The sequence below is a fragment of the Ostrea edulis genome, chromosome 7, assembly GCF_947568905.1.
Source record: "Ostrea edulis chromosome 7, xbOstEdul1.1, whole genome shotgun sequence".
NCBI classification, from domain to species: Eukaryota; Metazoa; Mollusca; class Bivalvia; order Ostreida; family Ostreidae; genus Ostrea; species Ostrea edulis.
The window spans coordinates 39,290,025-39,312,325 of record NC_079170.1 but is presented as its reverse complement, the minus strand read 5'-3'; the positions used below and the strand labels follow the sequence as shown (position 1 = coordinate 39,312,325).

General features: G+C 34.1%; 1 protein-coding gene across 5 annotated transcripts in view; it reads left to right on the top strand.

The window, feature by feature from the left end:
- LOC125657202 (uncharacterized) overlaps positions 1–22,301 on the top strand; it is a 45,901-nt gene that overhangs the window by 21,388 nt on the left and 2,212 nt on the right. For 2 of the 5 annotated variants that reach the window (XM_056144367.1, XM_056144371.1), the window contains 10 exons: positions 815–945; positions 1,213–1,363; positions 2,760–2,881; positions 3,178–3,325; positions 6,864–7,082; positions 7,384–7,407; positions 13,868–14,086; positions 14,388–14,411; positions 20,872–21,090; positions 21,392–21,415. In XM_056144367.1, coding sequence (XP_056000342.1) covers positions 815–945; positions 1,213–1,363; positions 2,760–2,881; positions 3,178–3,325; positions 6,864–7,082; positions 7,384–7,407; positions 13,868–14,086; positions 14,388–14,411; positions 20,872–21,090; positions 21,392–21,415 — 1,281 coding nt within the window. The remainder of the gene's footprint in view (positions 1–814; positions 946–1,212; positions 1,364–2,759; positions 2,882–3,177; positions 3,326–6,863; positions 7,083–7,383; positions 7,408–13,867; positions 14,087–14,387; positions 14,412–20,871; positions 21,091–21,391; positions 21,416–22,301) is intronic. The other 3 variants (XM_056144370.1, XM_056144368.1, XM_056144369.1) reach the window with 3 other exon arrangements.

Below are 22,301 nucleotides of genomic sequence, written 5' to 3'. Positions count from 1 at the left end.
ATGCAGCATACATGTACATCTAGTCACCACTTGTTCTCTTTCTTTATATCTAATTCAGCTTTTAACCATTCCACCTTTAATTTGGAGTATAATCCATTGAAATCTGCACAGTAACTGTACTTGACCTGCACGCACAGTCATACCGTTTTGTTGTTCTTTTCATTGTTACATATATATGTTTTCCTACACGACCTTTCAAAAACGTCAATCCAAGGCTCTTGATGGGAGAAACTATTTGTTTTCCTTAACATAATTAAATGACCAGAAATGAAACGTATAATCTTTGTTTGATGCATGTATCAATCAAAATATTACTCGGAAAAGTTTTTGATCAATGCTCTACACGCATTCATTAAATTTTCCATCCAATATTTCGATTGATACATGCAAAAAACAAAGAATTATAAGTTTCATTTCTTAATGATATCAATTTGAAACATGCTACACATATATGAGAATGTGGTATTAAGTGGACGGGAATGTTTTAGTACATGCCATTGTTGAAATTTTACTTTGGACTTTTAACATTACTATCATCTTTTCTACTGTACATTACACCATGTTCTCATCGTTATTTATATTTTGAAAATCATACGAACGACAGGCTCAACTGTAAAAATGAAACGATACCTGGTTCAATAATCATTTGCGCCAACACTTTCCCATAACCAAAGTCATTCCTTATAAAATATTCAGTGTAATTCGAACTCTTGCCTTGTAGTTTATTCTTTGGTGTAGGTTATTTAAAACATAGACATACTACTTGAAGAATTATGGTAGATGTAGGTAACTAATCTTTGCTTATTTTGAAAAGGATATTTGGGGTGTTTCCAAGAGGAGTCTCATCCAACACCGAATTTCAAAAACACTTCATCGAAATCCATGACCGTGGAATTGTGTAAAGAATTTTGTCAGAAGCAAGATGTTCCATTCTACGCCCTACAGGTAAATCGTATAGTTTTCTGTATGTTAATCTTTATTAGTCATCTTTTGTAATACTCGTATTTTTATTTTCGTGTTTCTATCAACGAATCACCTCACAAATGAATCTTGCACATTATCGTCGTTGCCGAATTCTAACTTCACCGTTTGTTTGATCAATGAATTTCGATACTAAATAAACAGAGCTGCTGCTCAGTCATTAACATATCATATAGTTTGGTAGAGAAGTTTACGTAGCCAAATGTAAACTGAAGGTTTGTTGTATTTTAGGCTGGCCATAAATGTTTCTGTAGAAATTCTCCGTTGCCGACCGTAAAGAAACCCGACGGGAACTGTCGTATCAAATGTAGTGGAAACGAGAAAGATTTTTGTGGAGGGAAAAGGATGATTAGCATTCATAAGAATTCTCACTATGAAAAAGGTACCGATTAAAAAGTAATGTATGTAGTCATTAATCAATAAGTAAAGATAACAAACATTGATGAAAACCATCAATCTTAAAACGTTAAAAATAAAGAAACATGAATTGCCACACATCAGAGGTGGGATCTGATGATGTAAAATAAATTGATAAGATTGAGAAGATAGTTTTCTTGTATCAGTTGCTATGTTCTTACTAACATTTTTTTTTATTAGCATTTATAAGAATTCTCACTATGAAAAAGGTACCGATTAAAAAGTAATGTATGTAGTCATTAATCAATAAGTAAAGATAACAAACATTGATGAAAACCATCAATCTTAAAACGTTAAAAATAAAGAAACATGAATTGCCACACATCAGAGGTGGGATCTGATGATGTAAAATAAATTGATAAGATTGAGAAGATAGTTTTCTTGTATCAGTTGCTATGTTCTTACTGATATTTTTTTTTATTAGCATTTATAAGAATTCTCACTATGAAAAAGGTACCGATTAAAAAGTAATGTATGTAGTCATTAATCAATAAGTAAAGATAACAAACATTGATGAAAACCATCAATCTTAAAACGTTAAAAATAAAGAAACATGAATTGCCACACATCAGAGGTGGGATCTGATGATGTAAAATAAATTGATAAGATTGAGAAGATAGTTTTCTTGTATCAGTTGCTATGTTCTTACTGACATTTTTTTTTATTAGCATTTATAAGAATTCTCACTATGAAAAAGGTACCGATTAAAAAGTAATGTATGTAGTCATTAATCAATAAGTAAAGATAACAAACATTGATGAAAACCATCAATCTTAAAACGTTAAAAATAAAGAAACATGAATTGCCACACATCAGAGGTGGGATCTGATGATGTAAAATAAATTGATAAGATTGAGAAGATAGTTTTCTTGTATCAGTTGCTATGTTCTTACTGACATTTTTTTTTATTAGCATTTATAAGAATTCTCACTATGAAAAAGGTACCGATTAAAAAGTAATGTATGTAGTCATTAATCAATAAGTAAAGATAACAAACATTGATGAAAACCATCAATCTTAAAAAGCTAAAAGCAGAGAAACAGGAATCGCCACACATCACAGGTGGGATCTGGTGATGTAAAGTTAATTGATAAGAGTGAGACAGCAATTTTCTTGTATCAGCTGCTATGTTCTTATTAACATTTTTGAAAGTACTCATTAGATATCAAATTGTGTTTCCCTGGTAAAAGCTATGTATTACTGGGTATTGAGATGTTAGTTTTGTGTTTACTGAGGACACGTGATACTGATGAAACAATGCCATTTTGTTGTTCGATGTAAAATGATATTAGAGCAATACTGTTGATATTTAGAAGATGTTTGCCTTTCTCGGCACCTTTGACTTTTCCTTGTTGTACTAGGTTACCTAGGATGTTTCCGGTCAGCTTTAACCGGTAAATCCTTCACCAGTCACCAGAAAATGTATGCGGACGTTTGCAGACAGTTTTGTGAAAAGCAGAATGCCAAATATTATGGAATACATGTAATTTTCTAGATAGACATATACAGCTATCTTTTCAATGTTCTTCACTATCGTTGTAATGCTATTTCATAAGTATTCAACATATTCAGCATAAATCAGATATTTTTACCTCCATGGATTCAGGTGTGTTATATGTGTTTTTTCGCAATTTCACACAAATGTTTTATTTCAAATGCCCTCTATAAATAAACTTGTTAGTTTCTTTTTTAGAAACAATACAACTGATCTCTATACACATCATCAAAGTTTGTTTTCCTAAAAGAAACTTTTTCTGAAATTTACGACTGTGATTTTAGAATGGGATTGACTGCACTTGTGGAGATCGTGCACCTGTATACAGAACAATAGAGAAGGACTGTGGATCGGGATGCAGAGGAATAACAAATCAGTTTTGTGGTGGACCTGGTACTCAAAGTATCTATATAAACCGCAATTACGATAATGGTAATTGAATGCTAATTTGGATTTCATATATTGTATTTCTTTCACCTGATTATTTTTTTATTTTACACTATATGATATAAAAATACTTGTTAGTATTCTGAAAATTTTGTGAAATGAGAAATATATGACAGTTGAAATATGGATAAACATCTATACACATTTATGTTGATACAATATAGTATACGACCGTCTTTTACTCGTAAATCATAAAGCGCTCTCTGCCTAACCGGGAGGTTGTGACTTCGTGCTCCGCTCCTATCATGGATGCGTTAAACCTAAGTCGTAAATATAGTTAGTGATTACACCTTCGCCAAAACGTTTGACATTTAGAAGTGACAATCTCGGGTCTTTCGTTTAAGGCTTTAGAGAAAGTTCCTGTGTTGAGGCAGGCTTTGGCACGGTAAGGAACCCACACTACTCATACCATATGCGCTAAGTATGAAACGGTGAAGATAATGAAAAGTCATCAATCTAATAAATCTGATTAGAAATTCAAAATTAAACGTTTGGCAAACACGGAACCCTGGATATACCAGCGATGGGATAGGGTTTCTAAGAGGAGCAAGCATCCCCCGTTGACTGGCCACACCTGCAGTGAGCCCTATAACGAGTTCAAGAAAACAGAGAAAGCACAGGTCTAATTGTTTAACTTCACCTACCCGTGATGTCTGATTATGACTGGAAAAAAATCATTGGAACGTAACAGACAATTTATTACTGGCAGAGTCACATAAATGTTCTGTATCGGGGAAAATTCATTAAAAATCAATGGATAAAGCGATAATTGCTGCACAAAGAGTTAAACAAAAATTTGAATGATTCAAAGAAATAAGTAAAATAGAATTAAAAATGCCCTTTATGATGAGTTATCTCTAAATTTTGATTTTTAATTATTGGAACCGATAAATCGTCCGTGAGATTCGCTACACATTTTTGGATATGATAGAGATATGCGTCTAAGGTTTTGAGGAAATCAGCGTTTTATTATAAAGAATATGTATTTTCTAACTTCCTTAGGCGGAATAAAACGAAGAAGGAATAGATGTGTTAGGCAGCTCAAAGGGCATTGTAAGATATATACTATATCAATTTCATTCAGAGTGGTGGAGTAATTAGCGTGAAAACGCATAGCAATTGAAATAGGGAGAACTTACTAAAATGACAACCTTCCCCTTAATTGTTCACCAAGCAAAGGTTATCCATGGCCTCCGTCCACCATAATGTTATTGAATATCAAATCAAGCATATGAAGTGATGTAGTTCTCAAAATAGAGCGTCGTATGCTGGCGTTTCAAAATAATTGGTGAAATATCATCTGGTGACGTCATATGAGATATGTTAGCTGTGCAATTAGACAATGAGATGCAGTATCTTACTAAAGGTGGAAATGACGAATGGTGATCAATCTCATATTTTCTACAAGGAATACAAGATGCCGGAGGTGAGATCAGATGCCTAAGAAAAGTAAGCTTATCGACCGATCACACCCGCTGTGAGCCCTGTCTTGATCAGGTAAACGGAGTTATCCGTAATCAACATCAGTGGTCCAAGAACGGCCTAACAATCTTTATGAAAAATATCAGATAGCATTTAACCCATAGATAGGATTTGACGAAAGTTGTGTGGTTAAATACAAAACAATGCTCTTCGAATGAAAGATAAAGAGCACAGTAAGTTATTTTTTAAAAAAACACTAGATGTTCGTATGTTATTTTGATAAAATATAGATCAAAATAAGATTTTCAACGCATTTATGCGTAGGTTATAGTCCAACCGAGCATGACAAAACTAATTAAAGCTTCTATCAGAGAATGGTTGATATTTCAAAATAAAACGAAACGATAAATCGGGATGTGATAAAAATCATCATATTTCATGTCACTAAGATAAGGCACAATCTGAGTTATTTTTCGCAGCACACCAAACTTTTAAAATACAATGGTAGAAAACAGTCCTGACGATAAATAATGACGTAATGTTGCACAAAAGAGGAATTCGGTTTACCTGAAGTTTGGAATGACGCCTTTACAAACTTTGTAAACGATTTCTGAAGACAGAAAATTATCGGAATATCACTAGATATTTGGCATACAAATGGCATGAGTCATTTTAAGCGAAAGCTTGGCATCGAGTCCCATGGTAAACAAAAACACACATACAAAAGGCTGTCAGTAAAATTAAATTACGCTTTCAATGCAGACCGTAGAAAAACTGATTGCTATATTGCCAGTTTAGTTAAATGTAGAAAGAGTGCCATCCATACCGATTGTTAGGCCGTACTTGGCATATTGATTATGACTACGGATAACTCCGTTTACCTGATCAGGATAAAGGGCTCACGTTTGGTGTGACCGGTCGACAGGGGGTGCTTACTCCTTTTAGGCACCTGATCCTACCTCTGATGTGTCCAGGGGTCCGTTTTAGCCCAACTATGTATCTTGTATTGCTTATAGGAGTTATGGGATTGATCACTGTTCGTTATCTTCACCTTTCATAATTAAAGATATGTTGTTTGTGATAAGAGTTAAAAGTACCAATTTGATTGAATTAAAGAAATGAATAGATATGTATTAAAAATCCTGTTGATAATGAGTCATCCCTAACTCTTGAGTGTAGCTAGTAGAATTGTGATAAACAATGGTGTTCTATTATCTTAAAACAGGATCAACTAAAGATGGAGTGTATGCATTTGATAACTCAAAGTACAAAATAAGAACCATATATCATTCTGAGTTCAGAGGTACTCGGCGGATAGAACGCTTAGCGTATGAATAGGGACAATACTTGCTGAAATGACAGCTTTTCACCAAGAGAAAGTTATTTTTGATCGGCCTCTAACCTCATCTTACTTGTTATTCAATTAAGCATATCAGTTGGTGTAAAGCTGACGTTTTCAAAAAGTTCTAGAAAAACCACCTCTTGACAACGTCATATGCGAAATGTTACATACGAAAGTATTAACTTTTACGAAGGTTGTCTAGTTAAATGCAGGAGAATACCCTTTCAATGAAAAGGAAAAACACAATAGGCCCACAAACCAAGGAAGAGTTTTTTGGATTAAAGTTTGGGGATATCTTTGCTATTTTGAAGAGATATAGACGAGATATAGATAGATATAGATATGTGAGATATAGCTAGATATATTCGAAGCAGGCTACTGATAAACGGGTTGGTGGTATAGGGGTCCAACAGCCTTGTTTAAAGTCAGGATTATGGAAATTATTTTGTCGCTATAACGATCATGTTTCCCAATACAATCTATCATTGTGTAAAATGCTCTCTGACGTGTTTCATACCAATTGTTGGGCCATTCTTTACACACTGATATTGACTACGGATTACTCCGTTTAACTGATTAACATATAAGGATCACGGCGACTGTGGCCGGTTGACAGCAGTACTACTTCTAGGCACCTAATTCCCCATCAGGTGTGTACAGTGGTCTGTGTTTGCCTACCACTTTATTTGGTATAGCTTATAGGAAGTCTGAGATTGATAATTGTTCTTTATCTTCACGTTTTTATGTAATTCATTTCAGATTGTGTTAAGACAGCTGATGGTCGTGATTATGACGGCAAGTGGAATAAAACTCACAGTGGCAGGACATGTCAATCTTGGTCTTCTCTATATCCACATAAACATAGATTTACTTACCTCCCTCACAACTACTGTCGTAACCCCGATGGAGAACCTCAGATCTGGTGTTACACGACGGATCCCAAAAAACGCTGGGAGTTATGTGGTCTTCCTATGTGTGGTAAGTATATTTCCAAGCGTTACCATAAGTAATCAAGTACAGAAAAGAGAATATATTGTAAATACCATATAAATGATTTGTTGTCCTGCTACATTCTTTGTACATATAGAAAATACATATATAAGGAAATATACTTATATATGTAGGGCCTATAAAGACGAAGAAACGGACATGTTGATAAAAAATTATCATACCCATGATGTTATATTGTAAAATTATACTAAAAACGAACAGTGATCAATCTCATGTGATGACAATAAAGTTAACATCGTATATATGTATATGTATGTTTTCCTTTTAGCAATGAAAAAAGAAGTTTTAAAAGGTGAGAAATTGTACGTGTATATGAAATTGTCATAGAGGTACATGGTTATTGTGAAAAGGTGAAAATAACAAACAGTGATCAATCTCATAACTTCTCTAAGGAAAACAATCTAGAGAGTTGGACAAACACGTACCCCGTGTCATACAGGCACTGTAGTGTACTACTACACCAGTGGAACGGTGGACGAACGCTGAAAGACTGTGAAATAAATCTTCATGTATAAATGAAATTTGGTATGCCTTGACATACAAACCCCATGTCTAGCAAATATCAAACACAACGATATTGAAAGAGTTTAAACATTTCTTTACAATTAGTGTAAGAAAAATACATCAATAAGAAATTACTAACTTACAATGGGTATACAACATCAGTGCCCGATGCTGATTTAATGCCGAGCTGAATTCCAACACCAGATTGAAGACTGTCAAAAATTGGACTTTCCAATCCAGAATCAATCCATAAATTGATTGATTGCCTAATACCACAAAGTTTACAGTGTATTCATATCAAACTGACGTTTTTCAGAACTTTCGTTTTCTATGGCTGAAATAGATAGGATTACGGTAAAAACAAGTGTTATGTCATCTCTGTATTTTACTTACAAACATCGTTGTAAAGCTATTGCATCTAGAATATTATCTTGTAGCACAGGTGTTAATCAAGTACAAAAACATTACACTATATCCGCGTGGTTGATAATTACTCTCCTTAGGCATCCCACCTCTGGATTTGTCCAGGTGTCCGTGTTTGCAATACTTTTATCTTGGTATTTTTATAGAATGGTAAGATTTATCAATGTTCGTTATATTCACTTTTTCATGTACATGAAAGGCGAAGATAACCAACAGTGATCAATCTCATAACTCCTATAAGCAATACAAAATAGATAGGAGGGCAAACATGGAGCGGGCACCTGGACACATCAGAGGTGGGAAAAGGTGCCTAGGAGGAGTAAACATCCCCTGTCGACCGATCACACCCACCATATAATAGGCCATCGTACCGTGGTTTCAGCGGGTGAAACGTCACAATATCTCAAATTACGTTGTATGAGCGGTTTCAGCGGATGAAACGTCACAATGTCACAAATTACGTCACAAATTACGTTGTATGAGCGTCTTCACAGCGGCTGCCACATAACTAATCTATTCATTCGCCATCTTTAATTTGCATGATTTATAGCTTCCAATATCATTCGTAAGTTTCCTTCCGGTTGGTGAGTAAAAAGTTTTACTTATATGTATAACTAAGGTTTTATCGTGCATGTTTACAAATATGTAAACAGTTTCGTATGTTTATAAGTATGAAAACCACTAAGCATCATTATTCTAATGTTAAATTTTTATATGTTTACTAATATAGAAACAACTACATGTGTTATACTTATATAAACATCTAAGCATATAATTCGGGTTTTCTATCGTGTATAACTATATGTTTATTAGTATGTAAACAATTACATATATAAGTATCGTAGCATATTAATATTAGGAATATAAACTTTGCGTTTTTATCGTTTTAGTTTATATAAACATGTAGTTAAAATATAGATGCAGCTATACATCAAATCCCGGTATATTATATGTATATGTATATGCAAATATACATAAAATCCAGGTATGTTATTATACGTATGTATTTTGTAAACTTCTTTTTATGACGAACATTTAGATGCAATGTCGCAGTTTGCATGTATGCAGGCCTGCTGCATACTATTATATTTAATATATGTAAGCTTGTTGGATGTATGCGATTTGTGATTTTGCATCTATTCTGTATTTTCATTATTTAATCAAATCTATATGTTATGTAATTAAGTATACCACTTCTTATGGTTGGTATTTTATCTGTCATACAATTTTATCATAAGTACTAACTCACCACTTACTACATTATACATCTTCAGTTTTATACACATAATACATACTATCGAATAAGAATTATGGAGCCATGTCGTGCTACGAGCTGGATCCAGTTACAGAAACATGGTACAGGGTCTGAGGTGTAGCACCTGACGACGACCTCAAAATTTTTGCCTGATGACGATCTCAAAATTGTTGTCTGGCATAATTTTATAATTTATGATTAACAAAGTAATAACTAGTGGCACTCTATTATCAAAATTTTCTTTGGCGACCCTACCCTAATTCTTTTCTGTATATATTTTAGTTATTTCACATGTATATACATACCTACATCCATATTACTATCACCTGTTACTAATATTAATAATTATGTAATAGTTATGGTATATTTATTTCGGTGTATCTTGAATTGGACGAAGGACGGAGACTCGTGCGATTACTAATTATTATTACCTTCTATTAGAATCCAAATAAATAACAAATATTTTAAATATTTAATTTTATATTTACTTATTATAATTTTTAAATTTTAATATACTTAAGGAATAAATTAAATAAAGATCATTATTAAAATTATTATATAAATAAAAATTATAATTTATTTCATTAATTTTTACTTTTTATTTAGTTTTTATAAATATAAGTTACTTCTTTATTTCATTATAATTTATGACATACGACCATCACATGTATGTGTCCGGCCATCAAAAGACAGTACCGCAGTCATCAGACGTGTTGGTACACGATGGTCCTTATTTATTTATATTTATTTATTTTTAAACCATGGGACAACCCATACGTCCCATACGGAGCATATGGAATGTTACTACAACACACTTCAACTTCACTATGTTGGTGCATTTGGGAGGTGTTGGAGGGTGAGGCTGGATCGCAATGAGATGGATAGTATTATGGCAGATAATACAGTCACCAATCGGTTAACGATATATAGTTAACCAATCCTACGAATATCAAACAAACAGAGGAATAACAAATCAGTTTTGTGGTGGACCTGGTACTCAAAGTATCTATATAAACCGCAATTACGATAATGGTAATTGAATGCTAATTTGGATTTCATATATTGTATTTCTTTCACCTGATTATTTTTTTATTTTACACTATATGATATAAAAATACTTGTTAGTATTCTGAAAATTTTGTGAAATGAGAAATATATGACAGTTGAAATATGGATAAACATCTATACACATTTATGTTGATACAATATAGTATACGACCGTCTTTTACTCGTAAATCATAAAGCGCTCTCTGCCTAACCGGGAGGTTGTGACTTCGTGCTCCGCTCCTATCATGGATGCGTTAAACCTAAGTCGTAAATATAGTTAGTGATTACACCTTCGCCAAAACGTTTGACATTTAGAAGTGACAATCTCGGGTCTTTCGTTTAAGGCTTTAGAGAAAGTTCCTGTGTTGAGGCAGGCTTTGGCACGGTAAGGAACCCACACTACTCATACCATATGCGCTAAGTATGAAACGGTGAAGATAATGAAAAGTCATCAATCTAATAAATCTGATTAGAAATTCAAAATTAAACGTTTGGCAAACACGGAACCCTGGATATACCAGCGATGGGATAGGGTTTCTAAGAGGAGCAAGCATCCCCCGTTGACTGGCCACACCTGCAGTGAGCCCTATAACGAGTTCAAGAAAACAGAGAAAGCACAGGTCTAATTGTTTAACTTCACCTACCCGTGATGTCTGATTATGACTGGAAAAAAATCATTGGAACGTAACAGACAATTTATTACTGGCAGAGTCACATAAATGTTCTGTATCGGGGAAAATTCATTAAAAATCAATGGATAAAGCGATAATTGCTGCACAAAGAGTTAAACAAAAATTTGAATGATTCAAAGAAATAAGTAAAATAGAATTAAAAATGCCCTTTATGATGAGTTATCTCTAAATTTTGATTTTTAATTATTGGAACCGATAAATCGTCCGTGAGATTCGCTACACATTTTTGGATATGATAGAGATATGCGTCTAAGGTTTTGAGGAAATCAGCGTTTTATTATAAAGAATATGTATTTTCTAACTTCCTTAGGCGGAATAAAACGAAGAAGGAATAGATGTGTTAGGCAGCTCAAAGGGCATTGTAAGATATATACTATATCAATTTCATTCAGAGTGGTGGAGTAATTAGCGTGAAAACGCATAGCAATTGAAATAGGGAGAACTTACTAAAATGACAACCTTCCCCTTAATTGTTCACCAAGCAAAGGTTATCCATGGCCTCCGTCCACCATAATGTTATTGAATATCAAATCAAGCATATGAAGTGATGTAGTTCTCAAAATAGAGCGTCGTATGCTGGCGTTTCAAAATAATTGGTGAAATATCATCTGGTGACGTCATATGAGATATGTTAGCTGTGCAATTAGACAATGAGATGCAGTATCTTACTAAAGGTGGAAATGACGAATGGTGATCAATCTCATATTTTCTACAAGGAATACAAGATGCCGGAGGTGAGATCAGATGCCTAAGAAAAGTAAGCTTATCGACCGATCACACCCGCTGTGAGCCCTGTCTTGATCAGGTAAACGGAGTTATCCGTAATCAACATCAGTGGTCCAAGAACGGCCTAACAATCTTTATGAAAAATATCAGATAGCATTTAACCCATAGATAGGATTTGACGAAAGTTGTGTGGTTAAATACAAAACAATGCTCTTCGAATGAAAGATAAAGAGCACAGTAAGTTATTTTTTAAAAAAACACTAGATGTTCGTATGTTATTTTGATAAAATATAGATCAAAATAAGATTTTCAACGCATTTATGCGTAGGTTATAGTCCAACCGAGCATGACAAAACTAATTAAAGCTTCTATCAGAGAATGGTTGATATTTCAAAATAAAACGAAACGATAAATCGGGATGTGATAAAAATCATCATATTTCATGTCACTAAGATAAGGCACAATCTGAGTTATTTTTCGCAGCACACCAAACTTTTAAAATACAATGGTAGAAAACAGTCCTGACGATAAATAATGACGTAATGTTGCACAAAAGAGGAATTCGGTTTACCTGAAGTTTGGAATGACGCCTTTACAAACTTTGTAAACGATTTCTGAAGACAGAAAATTATCGGAATATCACTAGATATTTGGCATACAAATGGCATGAGTCATTTTAAGCGAAAGCTTGGCATCGAGTCCCATGGTAAACAAAAACACACATACAAAAGGCTGTCAGTAAAATTAAATTACGCTTTCAATGCAGACCGTAGAAAAACTGATTGCTATATTGCCAGTTTAGTTAAATGTAGAAAGAGTGCCATCCATACCGATTGTTAGGCCGTACTTGGCATATTGATTATGACTACGGATAACTCCGTTTACCTGATCAGGATAAAGGGCTCACGTTTGGTGTGACCGGTCGACAGGGGGTGCTTACTCCTTTTAGGCACCTGATCCTACCTCTGATGTGTCCAGGGGTCCGTTTTAGCCCAACTATGTATCTTGTATTGCTTATAGGAGTTATGGGATTGATCACTGTTCGTTATCTTCACCTTTCATAATTAAAGATATGTTGTTTGTGATAAGAGTTAAAAGTACCAATTTGATTGAATTAAAGAAATGAATAGATATGTATTAAAAATCCTGTTGATAATGAGTCATCCCTAACTCTTGAGTGTAGCTAGTAGAATTGTGATAAACAATGGTGTTCTATTATCTTAAAACAGGATCAACTAAAGATGGAGTGTATGCATTTGATAACTCAAAGTACAAAATAAGAACCATATATCATTCTGAGTTCAGAGGTACTCGGCGGATAGAACGCTTAGCGTATGAATAGGGACAATACTTGCTGAAATGACAGCTTTTCACCAAGAGAAAGTTATTTTTGATCGGCCTCTAACCTCATCTTACTTGTTATTCAATTAAGCATATCAGTTGGTGTAAAGCTGACGTTTTCAAAAAGTTCTAGAAAAACCACCTCTTGACAACGTCATATGCGAAATGTTACATACGAAAGTATTAACTTTTACGAAGGTTGTCTAGTTAAATGCAGGAGAATACCCTTTCAATGAAAAGGAAAAACACAATAGGCCCACAAACCAAGGAAGAGTTTTTTGGATTAAAGTTTGGGGATATCTTTGCTATTTTGAAGAGATATAGACGAGATATAGATAGATATAGATATGTGAGATATAGCTAGATATATTCGAAGCAGGCTACTGATAAACGGGTTGGTGGTATAGGGGTCCAACAGCCTTGTTTAAAGTCAGGATTATGGAAATTATTTTGTCGCTATAACGATCATGTTTCCCAATACAATCTATCATTGTGTAAAATGCTCTCTGACGTGTTTCATACCAATTGTTGGGCCATTCTTTACACACTGATATTGACTACGGATTACTCCGTTTAACTGATTAACATATAAGGATCACGGCGACTGTGGCCGGTTGACAGCAGTACTACTTCTAGGCACCTAATTCCCCATCAGGTGTGTACAGTGGTCTGTGTTTGCCTACCACTTTATTTGGTATAGCTTATAGGAAGTCTGAGATTGATAATTGTTCTTTATCTTCACGTTTTTATGTAATTCATTTCAGATTGTGTTAAGACAGCTGATGGTCGTGATTATGACGGCAAGTGGAATAAAACTCACAGTGGCAGGACATGTCAATCTTGGTCTTCTCTATATCCACATAAACATAGATTTACTTACCTCCCTCACAACTACTGTCGTAACCCCGATGGAGAACCTCAGATCTGGTGTTACACGACGGATCCCAAAAAACGCTGGGAGTTATGTGGTCTTCCTATGTGTGGTAAGTATATTTCCAAGCGTTACCATAAGTAATCAAGTACAGAAAAGAGAATATATTGTAAATACCATATAAATGATTTGTTGTCCTGCTACATTCTTTGTACATATAGAAAATACATATATAAGGAAATATACTTATATATGTAGGGCCTATAAAGACGAAGAAACGGACATGTTGATAAAAAATTATCATACCCATGATGTTATATTGTAAAATTATACTAAAAACGAACAGTGATCAATCTCATGTGATGACAATAAAGTTAACATCGTATATATGTATATGTATGTTTTCCTTTTAGCAATGAAAAAAGAAGTTTTAAAAGGTGAGAAATTGTACGTGTATATGAAATTGTCATAGAGGTACATGGTTATTGTGAAAAGGTGAAAATAACAAACAGTGATCAATCTCATAACTTCTCTAAGGAAAACAATCTAGAGAGTTGGACAAACACGTACCCCGTGTCATACAGGCACTGTAGTGTACTACTACACCAGTGGAACGGTGGACGAACGCTGAAAGACTGTGAAATAAATCTTCATGTATAAATGAAATTTGGTATGCCTTGACATACAAACCCCATGTCTAGCAAATATCAAACACAACGATATTGAAAGAGTTTAAACATTTCTTTACAATTAGTGTAAGAAAAATACATCAATAAGAAATTACTAACTTACAATGGGTATACAACATCAGTGCCCGATGCTGATTTAATGCCGAGCTGAATTCCAACACCAGATTGAAGACTGTCAAAAATTGGACTTTCCAATCCAGAATCAATCCATAAATTGATTGATTGCCTAATACCACAAAGTTTACAGTGTATTCATATCAAACTGACGTTTTTCAGAACTTTCGTTTTCTATGGCTGAAATAGATAGGATTACGGTAAAAACAAGTGTTATGTCATCTCTGTATTTTACTTACAAACATCGTTGTAAAGCTATTGCATCTAGAATATTATCTTGTAGCACAGGTGTTAATCAAGTACAAAAACATTACACTATATCCGCGTGGTTGATAATTACTCTCCTTAGGCATCCCACCTCTGGATTTGTCCAGGTGTCCGTGTTTGCAATACTTTTATCTTGGTATTTTTATAGAATGGTAAGATTTATCAATGTTCGTTATATTCACTTTTTCATGTACATGAAAGGCGAAGATAACCAACAGTGATCAATCTCATAACTCCTATAAGCAATACAAAATAGATAGGAGGGCAAACATGGAGCGGGCACCTGGACACATCAGAGGTGGGAAAAGGTGCCTAGGAGGAGTAAACATCCCCTGTCGACCGATCACACCCACCATATAATAGGCCATCGTACCGTGGTTTCAGCGGGTGAAACGTCACAATATCTCAAATTACGTTGTATGAGCGGTTTCAGCGGATGAAACGTCACAATGTCACAAATTACGTCACAAATTACGTTGTATGAGCGTCTTCACAGCGGCTGCCACATAACTAATCTATTCATTCGCCATCTTTAATTTGCATGATTTATAGCTTCCAATATCATTCGTAAGTTTCCTTCCGGTTGGTGAGTAAAAAGTTTTACTTATATGTATAACTAAGGTTTTATCGTGCATGTTTACAAATATGTAAACAGTTTCGTATGTTTATAAGTATGAAAACCACTAAGCATCATTATTCTAATGTTAAATTTTTATATGTTTACTAATATAGAAACAACTACATGTGTTATACTTATATAAACATCTAAGCATATAATTCGGGTTTTCTATCGTGTATAACTATATGTTTATTAGTATGTAAACAATTACATATATAAGTATCGTAGCATATTAATATTAGGAATATAAACTTTGCGTTTTTATCGTTTTAGTTTATATAAACATGTAGTTAAAATATAGATGCAGCTATACATCAAATCCCGGTATATTATATGTATATGTATATGCAAATATACATAAAATCCAGGTATGTTATTATACGTATGTATTTTGTAAACTTCTTTTTATGACGAACATTTAGATGCAATGTCGCAGTTTGCATGTATGCAGGCCTGCTGCATACTATTATATTTAATATATGTAAGCTTGTTGGATGTATGCGATTTGTGATTTTGCATCTATTCTGTATTTTCATTATTTAATCAAATCTATATGTTATGTAATTAAGTATACCACTTCTTATGGTTGGTATTTTATCTGTCATACAATTTTATCATAAGTACTAACTCACCACTTACTACATTATACATCTTCAGTTTTATACACATAATACATACTATCGAATAAGAATTATGGAGCCATGTCGTGCTACGAGCTGGATCCAGTTACAGAAACATGGTACAGGGTCTGAGGTGTAGCACCTGACGACGACCTCAAAATTTTTGCCTGATGACGATCTCAAAATTGTTGTCTGGCATAATTTTATAATTTATGATTAACAAAGTAATAACTAGTGGCACTCTATTATCAAAATTTTCTTTGGCGACCCTACCCTAATTCTTTTCTGTATATATTTTAGTTATTTCACATGTATATACATACCTACATCCATATTACTATCACCTGTTACTAATATTAATAATTATGTAATAGTTATGGTATATTTATTTCGGTGTATCTTGAATTGGACGAAGGACGGAGACTCGTGCGATTACTAATTATTATTACCTTCTATTAGAATCCAAATAAATAACAAATATTTTAAATATTTAATTTTATATTTACTTATTATAATTTTTAAATTTTAATATACTTAAGGAATAAATTAAATAAAGATCATTATTAAAATTATTATATAAATAAAAATTATAATTTATTTCATTAATTTTTACTTTTTATTTAGTTTTTATAAATATAAGTTACTTCTTTATTTCATTATAATTTATGACATACGACCATCACATGTATGTGTCCGGCCATCAAAAGACAGTACCGCAGTCATCAGACGTGTTGGTACACGATGGTCCTTATTTATTTATATTTATTTATTTTTAAACCATGGGACAACCCATACGTCCCATACGGAGCATATGGAATGTTACTACAACACACTTCAACTTCACTATGTTGGTGCATTTGGGAGGTGTTGGAGGGTGAGGCTGGATCGCAATGAGATGGATAGTATTATGGCAGATAATACAGTCACCAATCGGTTAACGATATATAGTTAACCAATCCTACGAATATCAAACAAACAGAGGAATAACAAATCAGTTTTGTGGTGGACCTGGTACTCAAAGTATCTATATAAACCGCAATTACGATAATGGTAATTGAATGCTAATTTGGATTTCATATATTGTATTTCTTTCACCTGATTATTTTTTTATTTTACACTATATGATATAAAAATACTTGTTAGTATTCTGAAAATTTTGTGAAATGAGAAATATATGACAGTTGAAATATGGATAAACATCTATACACATTTATGTTGATACAATATAGTATACGACCGTCTTTTACTCGTAAATCATAAAGCGCTCTCTGCCTAACCGGGAGGTTGTGACTTCGTGCTCCGCTCCTATCATGGATGCGTTAAACCTAAGTCGTAAATATAGTTAGTGATTACACCTTCGCCAAAACGTTTGACATTTAGAAGTGACAATCTCGGGTCTTTCGTTTAAGGCTTTAGAGAAAGTTCCTGTGTTGAGGCAGGCTTTGGCACGGTAAGGAACCCACACTACTCATACCATATGCGCTAAGTATGAAACGGTGAAGATAATGAAAAGTCATCAATCTAATAAATCTGATTAGAAATTCAAAATTAAACGTTTGGCAAACACGGAACCCTGGATATACCAGCGATGGGATAGGGTTTCTAAGAGGAGCAAGCATCCCCCGTTGACTGGCCACACCTGCAGTGAGCCCTATAACGAGTTCAAGAAAACAGAGAAAGCACAGGTCTAATTGTTTAACTTCACCTACCCGTGATGTCTGATTATGACTGGAAAAAAATCATTGGAACGTAACAGACAATTTATTACTGGCAGAGTCACATAAATGTTCTGTATCGGGGAAAATTCATTAAAAATCAATGGATAAAGCGATAATTGCTGCACAAAGAGTTAAACAAAAATTTGAATGATTCAAAGAAATAAGTAAAATAGAATTAAAAATGCCCTTTATGATGAGTTATCTCTAAATTTTGATTTTTAATTATTGGAACCGATAAATCGTCCGTGAGATTCGCTACACATTTTTGGATATGATAGAGATATGCGTCTAAGGTTTTGAGGAAATCAGCGTTTTATTATAAAGAATATGTATTTTCTAACTTCCTTAGGCGGAATAAAACGAAGAAGGAATAGATGTGTTAGGCAGCTCAAAGGGCATTGTAAGATATATACTATATCAATTTCATTCAGAGTGGTGGAGTAATTAGCGTGAAAACGCATAGCAATTGAAATAGGGAGAACTTACTAAAATGACAACCTTCCCCTTAATTGTTCACCAAGCAAAGGTTATCCATGGCCTCCGTCCACCATAATGTTATTGAATATCAAATCAAGCATATGAAGTGATGTAGTTCTCAAAATAGAGCGTCGTATGCTGGCGTTTCAAAATAATTGGTGAAATATCATCTGGTGACGTCATATGAGATATGTTAGCTGTGCAATTAGACAATGAGATGCAGTATCTTACTAAAGGTGGAAATGACGAATGGTGATCAATCTCATATTTTCTACAAGGAATACAAGATGCCGGAGGTGAGATCAGATGCCTAAGAAAAGTAAGCTTATCGACCGATCACACCCGCTGTGAGCCCTGTCTTGATCAGGTAAACGGAGTTATCCGTAATCAACATCAGTGGTCCAAGAACGGCCTAACAATCTTTATGAAAAATATCAGATAGCATTTAACCCATAGATAGGATTTGACGAAAGTTGTGTGGTTAAATACAAAACAATGCTCTTCGAATGAAAGATAAAGAGCACAGTAAGTTATTTTTTAAAAAAACACTAGATGTTCGTATGTTATTTTGATAAAATATAGATCAAAATAAGATTTTCAACGCATTTATGCGTAGGTTATAGTCCAACCGAGCATGACAAAACTAATTAAAGCTTCTATCAGAGAATGGTTGATATTTCAAAATAAAACGAAACGATAAATCGGGATGTGATAAAAATCATCATATTTCATGTCACTAAGATAAGGCACAATCTGAGTTATTTTTCGCAGCACACCAAACTTTTAAAATACAATGGTAGAAAACAGTCCTGACGATAAATAATGACGTAATGTTGCACAAAAGAGGAATTCGGTTTACCTGAAGTTTGGAATGACGCCTTTACAAACTTTGTAAACGATTTCTGAAGACAGAAAATTATCGGAATATCACTAGATATTTGGCATACAAATGGCATGAGTCATTTTAAGCGAAAGCTTGGCATCGAGTCCCATGGTAAACAAAAACACACATACAAAAGGCTGTCAGTAAAATTAAATTACGCTTTCAATGCAGACCGTAGAAAAACTGATTGCTATATTGCCAGTTTAGTTAAATGTAGAAAGAGTGCCATCCATACCGATTGTTAGGCCGTACTTGGCATATTGATTATGACTACGGATAACTCCGTTTACCTGATCAGGATAAAGGGCTCACGTTTGGTGTGACCGGTCGACAGGGGGTGCTTACTCCTTTTAGGCACCTGATCCTACCTCTGATGTGTCCAGGGGTCCGTTTTAGCCCAACTATGTATCTTGTATTGCTTATAGGAGTTATGGGATTGATCACTGTTCGTTATCTTCACCTTTCATAATTAAAGATATGTTGTTTGTGATAAGAGTTAAAAGTACCAATTTGATTGAATTAAAGAAATGAATAGATATGTATTAAAAATCCTGTTGATAATGAGTCATCCCTAACTCTTGAGTGTAGCTAGTAGAATTGTGATAAACAATGGTGTTCTATTATCTTAAAACAGGATCAACTAAAGATGGAGTGTATGCATTTGATAACTCAAAGTACAAAATAAGAACCATATATCATTCTGAGTTCAGAGGTACTCGGCGGATAGAACGCTTAGCGTATGAATAGGGACAATACTTGCTGAAATGACAGCTTTTCACCAAGAGAAAGTTATTTTTGATCGGCCTCTAACCTCATCTTACTTGTTATTCAATTAAGCATATCAGTTGGTGTAAAGCTGACGTTTTCAAAAAGTTCTAGAAAAACCACCTCTTGACAACGTCATATGCGAAATGTTACATACGAAAGTATTAACTTTTACGAAGGTTGTCTAGTTAAATGCAGGAGAATACCCTTTCAATGAAAAGGAAAAACACAATAGGCCCACAAACCAAGGAAGAGTTTTTTGGATTAAAGTTTGGGGATATCTTTGCTATTTTGAAGAGATATAGACGAGATATAGATAGATATAGATATGTGAGATATAGCTAGATATATTCGAAGCAGGCTACTGATAAACGGGTTGGTGGTATAGGGGTCCAACAGCCTTGTTTAAAGTCAGGATTATGGAAATTATTTTGTCGCTATAACGATCATGTTTCCCAATACAATCTATCATTGTGTAAAATGCTCTCTGACGTGTTTCATACCAATTGTTGGGCCATTCTTTACACACTGATATTGACTACGGATTACTCCGTTTAACTGATTAACATATAAGGATCACGGCGACTGTGGCCGGTTGACAGCAGTACTACTTCTAGGCACCTAATTCCCCATCAGGTGTGTACAGTGGTCTGTGTTTGCCTACCACTTTATTTGGTATAGCTTATAGGAAGTCTGAGATTGATAATTGTTCTTTATCTTCACGTTTTTATGTAATTCATTTCAGATTGTGTTAAGACAGCTGATGGTCGTGATTATGACGGCAAGTGGAATAAAACTCACAGTGGCAGGACATGTCAATCTTGGTCTTCTCTATATCCACATAAACATAGATTTACTTACCTCCCTCACAACTACTGTCGTAACCCCGATGGAGAACCTCAGATCTGGTGTTACACGACGGATCCCAAAAAACGCTGGGAGTTATGTGGTCTTCCTATGTGTGGTAAGTATATTTCCAAGCGTTACCATAAGTAATCAAGTACAGAAAAGAGAATATATTGTAAATACCATATAAATGATTTGTTGTCCTGCTACATTCTTTGTACATATAGAAAATACATATATAAGGAAATATACTTATATATGTAGGGCCTATAAAGACGAAGAAACGGACATGTTGATAAAAAATTATCATACCCATGATGTTATATTGTAAAATTATACTAAAAACGAACAGTGATCAATCTCATGTGATGACAATAAAGTTAACATCGTATATATGTATATGTATGTTTTCCTTTTAGCAATGAAAAAAGAAGTTTTAAAAGGTGAGAAATTGTACGTGTATATGAAATTGTCATAGAGGTACATGGTTATTGTGAAAAGGTGAAAATAACAAACAGTGATCAATCTCATAACTTCTCTAAGGAAAACAATCTAGAGAGTTGGACAAACACGTACCCCGTGTCATACAGGCACTGTAGTGTACTACTACACCAGTGGAACGGTGGACGAACGCTGAAAGACTGTGAAATAAATCTTCATGTATAAATGAAATTTGGTATGCCTTGACATACAAACCCCATGTCTAGCAAATATCAAACACAACGATATTGAAAGAGTTTAAACATTTCTTTACAATTAGTGTAAGAAAAATACATCAATAAGAAATTACTAACTTACAATGGGTATACAACATCAGTGCCCGATGCTGATTTAATGCCGAGCTGAATTCCAACACCAGATTGAAGACTGTCAAAAATTGGACTTTCCAATCCAGAATCAATCCATAAATTGATTGATTGCCTAATACCACAAAGTTTACAGTGTATTCATATCAAACTGACGTTTTTCAGAACTTTCGTTTTCTATGGCTGAAATAGATAGGATTACGGTAAAAACAAGTGTTATGTCATCTCTGTATTTTACTTACAAACATCGTTGTAAAGCTATTGCATCTAGAATATTATCTTGTAGCACAGGTGTTAATCAAGTACAAAAACATTACACTATATCCGCGTGGTTGATAATTACTCTCCTTAGGCATCCCACCTCTGGATTTGTCCAGGTGTCCGTGTTTGCAATACTTTTATCTTGGTATTTTTATAGAATGGTAAGATTTATCAATGTTCGTTATATTCACTTTTTCATGTACATGAAAGGCGAAGATAACCAACAGTGATCAATCTCATAACTCCTATAAGCAATACAAAA